The sequence below is a fragment of the Microcebus murinus genome, chromosome 16 (assembly GCF_040939455.1).
Source record: "Microcebus murinus isolate Inina chromosome 16, M.murinus_Inina_mat1.0, whole genome shotgun sequence".
Taxonomy (NCBI): Eukaryota; Metazoa; Chordata; class Mammalia; order Primates; family Cheirogaleidae; genus Microcebus; species Microcebus murinus.
Window position 1 is genome coordinate 6,475,074 of NC_134119.1, and position 13,731 is coordinate 6,488,804.

Sequence of the window (13,731 nt, forward strand, 5' to 3'; positions counted from 1 at the left end):
CAAATATGGATTGTGCAGATTTCATGTGTTTTAATGAAGTGGCAGAATTGTGCTCTGATAAAATTTCATGGCATATTTGATCTTCCAACGATTAGTTACGGCCGTTTTCCTAAAAGCTTTAGGGAAAGCCATCGTGGAGACAGAGTGGCCTCGAGTGTTGTGCAGAACTGTCCACGCAGCTCCACACTTCTGTAATTTCTTATCTGGAGGTGAAAGCTACACAATGCTTAGGCTTGAAGGGACCCGCATACCTTATTGATGAAAAAGTCCACGTTTAGAGACGTGTAGTGGTTTTCTGAAGTCACTCAGTCACAGAGTCTCATTCATTCATTGATTCATTCATTCATTCACAAATACGATTATCTACCATGTACCAGGCGCTTGTCCTGTGTCCAGGGATCAATATTGAACAAAACAGACCTGACCCTCTGACTGCAGGGAAATCGATGAGTAGTAGGGGAGATTGAAGACAAGCAAATTATCATGCTATTAACATACAGAATTTATATGATGAGTCCTGAGACTAAAGAGTACTGGACTAACGTATATATCTGCCTGAAGCTGGAGGGTGAAGAGAGGCATTTAAACTGAATTCTAGAGCTATACCATCCAATATGGCAACTACTAGCCACATGTGGGCATTTAAATTTATTTAAGTGAAATAACACTTTTAAATTTTATTTTTGAAATAAGATTTTAAATTCAGGTCCTCAGTGGCATTAGCCACATTTCAAGTGTTCAGTAGCCACCTGTGGCTACCAGCTGCTCCAGTGAACTAGGCAAATCTAGAACATTCCCACCATCATAGAAAGTTCTGTTGGACACAAATGCTCTGAAGAATAACGGTGATTTAACCACGTGAGGCAGAAGATGGCTCCTCTAGGATGAGGGACTGTTTCATGTGACATTCCTGTGGTGACAAGGGGTATGGTTCACTTGGGATCTCAGGGAAGGGTGCATGTACCAAAGAGCCTTGTGGCTCAGCACAAGGATGGGGAGGGGGGCATGAGCCAGAACTTGTAAAGCCTTATAGAGGTGGGGCCAGGGCATTCTTCTAAGAGCAATAGGAACTGTTGCATGGTTCTATGCAGGAGATAGTATTTGGTTTTGAAAACATACTCTTTGTTAACAAGGAGAAGAAAGGATTGCAGGAGGCATGTTGTGATACTTGATAGTTGCTAAATAAAGGGCAAATGTTGACTAAATGGCTTACATGAATGGATGCTCTACAGTGGATTATGTGGGCTTCAATCCAATCACATCGCTGTTTTAATCATCATTGTCATTCATTCTATGTGTATTGTGTGTTCGCCATAATGAAAATACCTCCAGAACATTAATATCATATGTATTAAAGTACTTGGTAGGCTGGGCGCGGTGGCTCACGCCTGTAATCCTAGCACTCTGGGAGGCCAAAGCGGGAGGATTGCTCAAGGTCAGGAGTTCAAAACCAGCCTGAGCAAGAGCGAGACCTCCTCGCTACTAAAAATATAGAGAAATTAATTGGTCAACTAAAAATATATAGAAAAAATTAGCCGGGCATAGTGGCACATGCCTGTAGTCCCAGCTACTTGGGAAGCTGAGACAGGAGGATCGCCTGAACCCAGGAGTTTGAGGTTGCCGTGAGCTAGGCTGATGCCATGGCACTCTAGCAACAGAGTGAGACTCTGTCTCAAAAAATAAAAATAAAATAAAAAAGTAAAGTACTTGGTAGATGTGGGACTTTACTTATTTGGAGAAGCAATTATTAAAAGGTGAGGTATACTCTTCTTCTAGCGGCAGAGGCCTCAATTCTGTTTTGGGGGACCCCTTCTTTATAATCTGAAAAATAGCAGACCGCGTTCTTTCATGACACAAATGAAAAGCAAGCACTGAGATGTTGTTCTGGAACATGTGGACTCAATTCTACAGGTATTGCCACCTGGCGGTTTGTGGGGAAGTGTTAGAGCAATATACACAAGACCATGGGGGCATTCTGACAACAAATTTGCCCATCGGACCCCTTTCCTTGTGGTTCAAGATTGTTGTGAAACATTTCCCATGCAATCGTGTGGCCTCGACCAAGACTGGGTGGCAGATGAGGACAAAGGCATGCAATCGTGTGGCCTCGACCAAGACTGGGTGGCAGATGAGGACAAAGGCTTCCATAGATAAAATTCACATCAGAGAAGAGAGAATTTGAAATGTCAACTTTGACCTTTCCTAACCTGAGCTGAAGCTACTGGAAAGGAGGGCTGTTTTTGGAGATAGTACGTGGATGATACTGAAACTCTTTCAGACCCTATGTCTTAGGAGGAAATAGTTCTGTGTAATTTTTTTTTTTTTTTGGAGACAGAGTCTTGCTTTGTTGTCTAGAGTGAGTGCCATGGCGTCAGCCTAGCTCACAGCAACCTCAAACTCCTGGGCTCAAGTGATCCTCCTGCCTCAGCCTCCCGAGTAGCTGGGACTACAGGCATGCGCCACCATGCCCGGCTAATTTTTTGTATATATTTTTAGTTGGCAAATTAATTTCTTTCCATTTATAGTAGAGACGGGGTCTCGCTCTTGCTCAGGCTGGTTTCGAACTCCTGAACTGGAGCAATCCACCTGCCTCGGCCTCCCAGAGAGCTAGGATTACAGGCGTGAGCCACTGCGCCTGGCCTAGCTCTGTGTAATTAAACAGAAGGAACAAATGAATAAGAGTTATGTTTTGGGGGCCTGGACTGTCTTTGGCAAGGCTTATTCATGGCCATACAAAGAACTACGAGAAAGGAGGCGGCTCCTTTGCTCCTCGAAGAACCAGGATGACGAGCAAGCCCAGTGCTCACAGCTGCAAGGAGCAGGGCAGAGTTTCTTCACCTGCAGTGGTTCTTAGGTAACAGCTGCCACGGCCTTGGGCTTCTGGTCGTCTGGACCGTCCAACTATGCAAGCTCATTCCACAACAGCTTGTCCACAGGATGGACCCTTCGAACTGGATAAATCCTCCTAGGATTCCAGGAAAGAGAAAAAAATTAGACTTTCTTTTCATTAACTATGTGGGAGTGTGGATATGAAATAACATACAGCCTTGGGACATACAGATAACACATATATTTGTAAAGCATGTTGCAATTTATGAAATTATTCATACATAATTTATCTTATACAAATTTTATAGTGATGCAATGAAATCAGTGTCAGAGATTGGAATTCCATTTTCCACGTGTCAACACTAAGCTCCTTGTGACAGGGAGGAGACACAGACGTGCAGAAGGAGCCCTCGAGTGTGCTTCTGGGCTAGCCAGGAAGACCCAGGAGACAAGTCCAGCCTGGGTCGGCATGTGCTGAGGGCAATGGAGGAGCCACTCGCAGATCTCTTGGTCTTTGGAGAAGGAGAGATGAATTCTGGCTGAAAGAATCAGGAAAATCACGTCCAGCCTAACATAGCTCCTCTGAGCTAACACTTAGGTTAAAGCATGTTCTGAGAACTAACTGAACCCTGCTCCCCAGTTTGAATTCTCTCCATTCTTGGAGCCAGTTCTGAGCCGCTTGTCACAAAGCTCTTCTCTCCTTGATCTGTATCAGAGTTGTGCCCTGTGATGTTTCTGTTGTGACCTTAACTTCCCTCGTCAAGGTCAAGTTATTCTCTAAACCCCAGCAGGATTCTTCAGGCTGTCTCAGGCGACATCTCTCCCTGGATCTAAAGTCCACTACCTACGATAACTTTTCTTCCTTTCTTCTCCCCTCTACCCACTTTTCCCTGCTTCCACCTTCAGGGCAGAGGCTTGGATGATATTTAAGTTGAGACTTAAAAGACATTTACATTTTAGGTAAACAGAGATCTGGCTCAGCACATTTACTGTCATGCGGGTTTGTACTTATGCACCATGCCACGCAGCACAGCAGGCTGAGGAACGAAGGGGTTCTCGCTTAAAGGATTTATGGTCTGGGGTGGCAATCTCCAGAATCTATTAATTAATTCATCCATTCATTAAACAAAAGCAAAAATAGTGAATTTCTACTAGGCATACTGTGCTGGGTACAGAAATTATATATATAGAAATTATAATTCTGAGTGAGCCAGATGTGAGGTCTCATGAAGTTTGTAAACTATCAAGAAGGACAATATATTGATTAGTGGTAATTGTGACAAATAACAAGGAAATCAGGCCTAGTGGGCCTGGGAGGTGAGGGTGTTCCAGCATGAGAGGGCTGGATGAGAAGTGGCGTTTGTGCAGCTTTGAGGAAAGGTAGGAGTGACCCAGGTGGAGGGGCAGGGTGGGAGTGGGAGGAATGACCTCAGGCAGAGGGACCTGTGTGCACAGGTGGGAGATGGAACGGCCAAGGCTCACCGGGCTGGGCTGCACTAGCTCTGTGCCTGGAACGCGGCAAGAAGAGAACCAAGAGGAGACTGCACTGTCCTGAGGCCGGGGAGGAAGGTCACGTGGGCATCACAGGGCAGTAGGACTTTGGATTGGATCTTACAGGTGACAGGCAACTAATGAAACATTTTCATCAGGGGAATCGTATGGTCGACTTTGAGTTTTAAAAATCATTCTGGCATCAGTGAGAGACTGGAAGAGAAGAGGTCACCGACTCCAGGGTGACTGGTTAGGAAATGATCTGGGACCTCGGTGGGAGATGGCAGTGGCTTAGAGCGGAGTGATAGTGGTGAAGATGGTGTAGAAGGGAGGCTGTCAGACTTCTAGAAGAAATTCTAGGGGTCCTTAGTGAAGAAGTGCCTACTCCTATTTTCAAATAAGGCAAATGTTCTGTGTTTCTGCCAACTTTTCACCTTAGAATGAGACACTGTGTTGCAGAAATATACTGATGCTTTATTTATTCCCGGAAAGTAACAATTCAGAACCTGCTGACCAAAGGGAAATAAAGGAAAGGGAACTTCAAGCACTTGAGAGGAAGGGGACGTTCAAGGCAGTGAAGTGCGTATTGAAAACCCAGGAAGGGGAACCGGGAGGGGAACCTAAAAGAGCAATAAAACTTTATGACGCTTTTCTCTCCCATGTTTCATCCATCAAACAGGCCCTCCTTACCCCAGGACCAAAGCAAAACGACTTCTGTAGATGCTCTTTATAAAGACAGTCCAAAACATTTCCCTTTGGAATAAAAGCTACCTAACGTAAATCTGCAGTTGCATGCTGGCTTCTTCCAGGGTGTGTGTGCGCATGTGCGTGCTTCCCACACGGGCAGATCCAACAGTTTGTATGGAAGTTGAGAATAACTTCTGTTATTTTTTTGTTTATTTGAAATGACAGCGTTTCCATAGCAATGTGAACTTTTGTTTTTGAGAGGCTATTTTGATGGGGCTTTGGCAAGCCATGTGAAATCATTAATTGCACATGAATCTGGCTTCTTTTGGCACCGGCTTTTTATAAAGGACACTCTAGGGAGACTGGATTGGTGGGCTTTGGAACAAAATCTCTAGGTCCCATTAGACATCATACATCTGTGAAGGAAAAGCATATCCTGCCTTCCCTTCAGTATTTGTAGCTTAGCTTACTCTCTCTGCCACCCACCCATCCCAGGCTGCAGAACAATTGGAGGTACAGGCAGCAAACACATTTTTGGTCCCAAATTTGGGAAATAAAAGTGCTTGTGGGGCTTGTTATTGTTTATATTTTATCCTTTTAGCTGTCTTTGTTAAGGCCATTTGTTCCCAGCTCATTGGGTCTAAAGTCCTCACTTAATTGCCAGAAAAAGGTCACTTTGAACCTTCACAGTCCTTTCATGTCTCTACATCAAGTCAGATTGGCTTCTTTATTAACCCTTTCTTGTAAACTTAATCAAGGCATGCTCTTGGTTAGAGCTGAGAATATTAAAAAATGATTAGGCAAATGTCTGTTTCATGTTGATTAACCTTACCAAAATGCATAAAATTCATCTGCTCCTGAATTCTGTTACTATTTTCTATTCAAAGCAAAAGGCAACCAACCCTTTTACTCCAAAGGTTTTGGTTGCAAGAGGAAGAAATCCAACTCGAGTGACTTCAAATATGAAAAAGATCTATGGGCTCTGTTTGGGCAAAATCTAGACATGGAGGTGGCTTTGTGCCTGAGCGGGCAAAGAAGTTGTAAAAAAATTTCATCTCCATCTCCCTGTTTCTTATCTATCCGTTACCTTGGCATCATTCTCTAATACTGATGACAAAGAAAATTACCATCCAATGGCCTCAGTTTCTACCCGTTCAAGTGCCTGACTCTGAAGGTAAAGGCGGGGTCTATTTTCTTCTGCCTCTGAATATAAAATTCTAGTGGAACAACTCTGATTGGCTTTGCTTGGGTGACATACTCATCTCTGCATCAATCAACATGACCAAAAGGATGGGGCATTATGGTTGGCTAGGCTGGGGTCACTTGCCCATTTCTGGGACCTGGAGGAAGGTATTATGATCAACATTGTCCCTGCCAATCACAAGATTGAAATGGAGTGGGAGGAGCTTTTCAATGGAAAGGCATGTGCTTGCATGCAAAAACAAGATATCTATCATGCTAAGCAACCTTAATTTTATCCAAGGAGCCCCCTCTATCTTAAAAATTAAAAGATATACACACCAAGCTGAGCATTAAAATTGCCAAGGCAGCTTTCAAATACAGATTCCCAGGACCCCATTCTTAGGGTATGTAATTTAGTGGGTCTGGGCTTATCACAGTTTTAATGCTTTCCTGGGTTATCCTGACAAAGAGCTTACTTTGGGAACTACCCATGGCAGCAGGTTGTAGTAGGAAGTAAAGGTGTAAAGTCTTGAAAGAAAGATTAAATTGAGCTAAGTATTCTTTCATAATGCAATGCTTAATTGCACTCTAATTCTTCAGAAATCATAGTCTATTTTTGGTAGAGATTATCCGATTTTTCCTATGTTGACTGAGAGGCAGGAGGGGAATTAGGCTGGAGGATAAAAGCCAGAGCACTGTCTGGAGGAGCCTACTGGGAAGAAGAGCCGCAGGAGTGAAAGGTAAGGATGTGTCGTGAAGATGCACGTTACTTTGTCACCCCAGCATCAGAAGCCCCTTCTGTGTTTGGGGGAACTACACATCTTTTGAGTCTTGGTGAGAGGAAGAATGACCTCATACTTTATAAGCTGAAAATGTCAGAAACACATTTTTCCAGCCTCCCTTGTGGCTATGGTTTAGACGTAGGTCTTACCAATAAGATGCACTTGTGAGATTGTGACATTCACAAGCAAGGTCTGTGGTCGAGGGCAGAGCAAGCCACCATAAGTTGCAGCAGGAGAAGGTTTGGGTCCTTCCTTGAGACAGAAGGCACTGTCTGAGGCTGGAGATCTGGCAGGATTCCAAACATTCTGATTGGCTGGGTGGGTTTGGCTGGGTGGGTTTGATCGGGAGGGTATAGGCAGTTGTGGGAGTTTGCTGTTAGCTTACGCTGTTTCCCACTCAGATCATCCTAGTCCTTAACAACTTTCTATTAAAGCTTTAAGGTATCTGAGTTATTACAAAATGTAGAGCTCAAATGGGAACTAGGAAAGTTATTACAGAGAAACCTCTTTATAGGTATCCCGAAGTGCTTCTTAAAAGTAAAACCAAGTCCTAAAGAGGTTGCAAACTGGCAGTCCTAGAGCAGCATGTAGCCCACAGTCATGTTTTGGATCATCCACAATTTTTTTTTTGAACTATCTGCTAACATCTAAAAAGGAGGGGTGGCTCATCAAAAAATCTGAATTTATCTTCCTATTGAAAATTCAAACATGTGGCACTACTAGATTGACACTGTGCAAGTTGAAGAGCAGCTTCCTGCTATGGTGAGGCATAGGTGCTCTACCTTTTCATAGTGATCTTCCGCTGGTCACCTGTTTAGCCTCAGTATCCACCTGGAATCTTATCTGCAAGTAACAGAAGCTGACTCTGACAACTTTCAGTAGAAAAGGGATTTACTAAAGTGTATTCTGTGGTTATCAGAGTATCACAGAGGATTGGAGAACTGGGTTTCAGGTGCTGCAGCCAGGAACAACCCCGGGGCTCCTGCCGTAACACTGGGACCCCCAAGGCAGGAGAGCCCCCAGGGCCTGCTGCACCTGCGTCGCCTACTCTGGATGCATGACCAGACCACTGAAGCTACTACCACCTTCCATAGAAGGGGATCCGTGAGATTCCTGCTCCCTCTCAGACTTCTAATTCAACCTCTAGAGTGGGTGTGTCTAATTTTCAGAGCTTGGGTCACCTACTTGCCTTCTAGTGGCAAAGGAAGCTGGAAAATGAGTATCTGGTACTTTAAGCGTCTTTGCTTGGTAAGGAGGAAGTGTCCCCAGACACAGGGAGGGGTTTCTGATATTGGACAAACCACGAGAACAGCAAGTATCCACCACAGCCCCCGAAGGCATTTGAGTTTGCTATCCTCATCTAGCACACACTAAGTCTTAATTAAATATTGGTTGAATGGAGTATAAGATTAAGAACTTTAGGAGAAAACAATAATGGGAAGAGGGCTGGGAAAAAAAGAAGAAAAGCAGAGGAATCAAGGAAAGGCAAAAGGTAGAGAGAATGAAAGGAATCCACAAAGGGGAACAATTCAAAGTGTCTTCTTATGCCTTAGAAAGCTTTTGCTCCAAAGTGCAGTTTCAGTCATTGCACTTTTATTCTCTATTTTGCCTTATAGAGACAAAATACATGCAAAGCCCTACAAAATTCTTTTTTTTTTTTTTAGTCAGGAAATATCAGATCCAGCCCAGAAGTGGTTCAGCTCCGTCAATTGCCAAAACACCAGCTGCCTAAGTGATAAGTTGGTCCATCCAAGAGGCGGCTGTTTAGCCAATAGACAGATGGCCAAGAAAGTCAAGTTAGTTGGTCTATTGTTTGTCATTCGGGGGGCTCACAGCCAGCTGAAACAGCAAGAAGCCAACAGATTCAGAAGCCATGGCCTGCCATGTTGGATTTGCTTCTGGAATCCCATAGGCACCCAGCTAGCAACGGAGACTATGAGGGCAGATTTTGCCTCACTGAGCCCACGACTTAGCGAAGAAGAGCTAATCTCTTAACCCCAGTGGTGGATAAGAAAGTGGCTGAGCTGGCAGTTTGGTCAACAGTAAGATACTTATAACCCAGCATGAGGAATGTGAAAACAAACAACAGCTGTGAAAATGGGCACCCAGGGAAAGGAAGGGCTACTTACAGCACTTTTCCAGAAGCATATTAAATTTCTAATTAAAGAAGGGTGGTTTATTACACATCATAAATAATTAGTGAGAATTAGAGAAAACATAAGTTAATTTTCAAAACTATCTAGTGTTATAATTGGAAGCACACTTGAAAGAGGCAGCCAAAGTTAGAAGCTATGCCGTTATCACTTTATTCATTACTGCAGCAAGCACTGAATATACCTGTACTGTGTGCTATAGGAACGATTCTGAGGAATCAATTATGGTGAGCAAAAATCAGCCACCTCTGCCCTCACGGAGCTTACACCGCAGCCCAGGATACTTTCCGTTAAATAACGAGACAAACAATATGGCAGCTCTGTAAGCGCTGTGAATGAAAGGCACATAAAACTATAAGAAGGTCACAGGAGGATTTTACTGCTTGTCATCTAATTATATATATATATTTAATATATATTATATAATCCATGTGTGTGTTATATATACATATATTCTCCCACTTTGGTCGATGATCACTACTAGCTTTCACCAAAAATTTTGTGATTTGAATCCTGTCTTCTCCCTCTGCCAAAACTTTAGTTCTCACTTGCTCACTACTGACATTAATAATGTCTGGAAACATGCTCGGTTTCTCCTCTGAGTTTGGTGTCATCAACTGACAAAAATGCAAGGGGCTTCTCGTATGTTCTAGTCGTTCTGAACATATGAGAAGCTCCTTGCATTTTCGTTTCTACCTGTTGGTGTGGTCCAACTTTGAAAGGCCTTTGGATATGGAGACAGGTGTCCTGCGGTCGGATTTATCCTTGTTACTTGGCAGCAGCCCCCAGACGCTCCACCTCCCTATCTGTAAAATGGGCGTAGTAGGATCTACCTCTCGCGTGAGTGGTGGCGATTAAATGGGCGAAAATATGAGCAACTGAGGTTTCCCCAAGTACAAGACAAAAAAAAAAAAAAAATGGAATTTCACTGTATTCCAGGGTTGGATTCTAAAGTTAGCGCACAAGGGAAAAATTGTCTGGAGTCCAATTTACCCTTGAAAATCCTTTTGAAATTCTAGCCGTGGTGTCTGACACACTCGCTCTCAGGGAGCTCACCACCGCCAGTTTTTCTGTAGAGTCAGAACAGATTGCCGTTTCTTCGGCTGAACAGAAGATTAAGTGGTTGGCTTGCTCTTAGTGGCCATGTTGTAGGAAAATACTTCTCTTTAAACACTAGCATCACACTCACTGGTGCAAGATGCCCAGATCTGGGATGTGGAGGGAATTCAGACTGTCAGCTGCAGCAGCAGATTCACACTTCCCATCTCCCGCTCACTGAGGGCGTCTGTCGCTCGCCGAGTGCGGGTGAAGGGAGTTGCCTGCTGGATTGAAGCTGCTTCTCTCTCTTCTCCCCAAACCACACGGTGTTATAGTCGGGAAAGTTAAAAGTGTGTAGCACCCTCCAGCTGCAGATAAATAGTTGGAATACCGGCTCCTAAGAGACCTCAGTCGGCTCTAAGTACTCCTGGGTATTTACTGTAACAACTGCCATGCTTTTCTCCAGCCCCTGCCTGCCTTTCTGGATACCTTTGTTGCTGTGATGACTGTTTCTGACCAGCTGTTCTTGACTTTTCTATATAATTTCATTTTTGGAGAATCCATCTATTTCTGCTCAATATTTCTTTCAGACAAAACACAATGATTAAGAGAATAGGGAAGAGAGAAAAAAATTAAACTTTTTAATCCATCCCCTGTAGGGAGCTCACAAACAGGCCTGGTGCCTTAGTTTCATTTAAGAACTTCAGCTATGCACAATTATAAGCAAAGCTGTAACGCTTGCCCTGCAAATTCAGCTTTGATTATTGTCTGGGCATCTAAACCTGGTTGGTCTCCCACACTTGGGCACATTTGGTCTCCCCCATGATAATGTCTGTGAGGTTACGTTGTAGCCATTGCTGCCCAACAGTTAATGGGCCTTGGGCATTGCCCAAGGGCAATCCTATGGGCATTGCCGTTTGATGCTCACCTTTAGTCATTGGTAGATTCCATAAATCAGTGATAATAGTTAATAGTCCTCATTGAGCCCTTGTGTATGCCAGACACTGTGCTAAGGGCTCAGCTTACATTTCCCCATTCGATTCTCACAACAAGCTGTGGACTGCGTATTATTTGTATAATTGCGACTTTCTTTGCTGAAGGAAGTTTGTAACTTGCCCCAGGGTCATAAAGCTGGCAGGAGGCAGAGCTGACCCTAAGTACCTGGTTTTTAACCATAGGGCTCATCAGCCTGACTACAGATGGATGCTTCACAGACATGTTGGGTAGACATCTAGAATCTCTGGTCCTTGGTGCTCCCTAGAGCAATTGCCCCACCTGGGAGGAAGGATAGGACAGGCACTCTGTTTTGGCATTGCCCCACCCTTAATCCTATCCCCAGTGACTGCAACACTTGGGGGAGGAGCAAACGCTTTAGCAATCTGGGAATTGCCCAGCCTAGGCATAATAGGTTTTGGAAAGTGACCTAGAGTAACCTAAGGCTAATTATTATGTCATTAGCTTAAATCTACATTGTGGTTCATCCCACCCCCAGTGCTTTTAGAGAAGGAGTTCACCTTTTCTAAATACAGTATGGATACAACCCTAAGAACACTTGTTAATCATTTGATATAACATACTACATCTCCCAAAAGCCCCTCCCCAGAACAGGCCAATAAAAGGAAACAACTTGAGAATTCCCAGAGAGTTAGTTGGTCAGTAAATCAGTGAGTCAGTCCATCTCCCTCCATTTGTGGAGACAGACCTGTTTCATGTCACAATAAAAGGCTACTCGTGGGAAACTGCTTCTTGCTTGTGGTCACTCTGTAGCACCAGCCCTGCTTGTGATTTTTTTTTTCCAGATGAGGAGCCAAAGGACTAGGATACCAGTCCACCAAGAGGCTGGACCTGTCCACTTTGGTGTTTCTGGTCATTTTCGGCCAAGAGCACACCAAGAACTGAGAACAGACTGCCACCCTGACAGATCTGTCACAACAGTGGCAGCTACAAATTCAAAGCTTCATCTGCTTCAGATTCCCGTGAGTGTAGTTAATAAAACAAATTCCCATTCCATAGACAGCCGTCGTATCAGAGTAGAGCCAGAGAGTCTGCTTGGTAATAAGCCTCCCAGCTGACTCTTACAAGAAAGAGCCAGTGGTTGGGACCCCACATTCAGACCCTTCTTCTCTATGCAATAGAAACAAAGAATAGCCAGGCATATGTCATGCCCCCAGCCCCGAGCTAGGGCTTTTCTGAATGCTAACACATGACATAAAAAGCCAAGTTGAATCCAAAATGTAATCAGAAATTTTGATACTATTCATGAGCTTTACCAGTTGCAATGCAATTTTTTTTTCTTAAAAGTGAACCGTGAGGCTTTTTATGTATGTCTTAGCATCTTCTTAAACTTGGAGTAAATGATTTTTTTTACAGTTGGATCAATATAACAAAAGAAGGAAATTGCTGGTCAACCAAAGCCACCTATGAGAAAGAATGTTAGTTTGTTTTCTCTCTAAATTTTAATTAAGTTTAAATTATGGAGAAAAAGATATTAATGTAGTAGATTGCATGTGAATCACAATGTGACATATGATTGCTCTGAACATTCAAACAATAAAGAAACATTGGGATTAAAATTAATGGTTTCCTTTCCTTCTCTTTCATTCCTTAAAGTCTGACAATTTGCTGTGCAGCTTTCCATAGTTTTCCTTCTGCTTATTGAAACGTGCGCATATGTGTGCACACTTGCAGGGTATTAACATGGAATCACACAATGCAAATTAACCTGTATCTTGCTCTTTTTCATTTCACCACATAATTGCTTGTCTCACCTTTCTAGGGTTTTGCCTTTCTCCGTCCTCTCCTGCCCCAATTTGCCATATACCTTGTTGCTGGAGAATAAGTTGTGTACGTGATGTAATTCTTCTTTCCCAGCAAAGCCAATGGGTCCGGGGTTGGGCGTCTTGAACCCAGATGGGACAATGCGTCTCTTCTCTGGGATGTTGGGGCATCCTCAGTGTGGATGGCTGTTACGTATGAAATTTGGGAATGTCAGTTGCCATTTTTCCTCATGTGAGCCTCAGAGAAAGGTAGATTGTAATGAGCCAAAGAATAATGCAGATGTGCCAAGGAGAGAGAGAGAGAGAGAGAGAGAGAGAGAGAGAGAGAGAGAGAGAGAGAGAGAGAGAGAATGAATATGAATCAGAGGCAACATTTTGGGCCATCCTCAAGGTATCACTGTAGCCTCAAGGCTCAACTCTGCCCTTAGACCCTGTGAGATATAGTCCTTCCAATAAATGCACTCTTGTTTCAATGGCCTTCATTCTTAGTTACTAAGTACCAAACATTTCAAGGCATCCAAAATTTCTGAAAGCATTTTTCTTTTCCTATCATACTTATGTCATAGTGATTAAATGTGATATTGTTTCCCCTATGAGAAATAAGAGCATGGGTAAGCTACTTTATTCAGTAAACTTTAATTAATTTATGCATACCTGCTCTTAACTAAGTTCTGTGCTTCCAAAGAGTTAATAATCCATGGAAAACACAACAAATAAATCAACAACTTAAAAAAAAAAAACTGTGATAAATGTAATGACTGAGACAAGCACAGATATTATGGGAAAGCCAAA

The 13,731-nt window shown here is 43.3% G+C and overlaps 1 protein-coding gene across 1 annotated transcript in view; it reads right to left on the reverse strand.

Annotated features, from left to right (window-relative positions):
• Window positions 1-13,731, reverse strand: part of LOC105862294 (protein 4.1-like) — a 52,964-nt gene that overhangs the window by 36,204 nt on the left and 3,029 nt on the right. Inside the window, 1 exon segment of the mRNA XM_075993395.1 lies at window positions 12,931-13,093. Coding sequence (XP_075849510.1) covers window positions 12,931-13,093 — 163 coding nt within the window.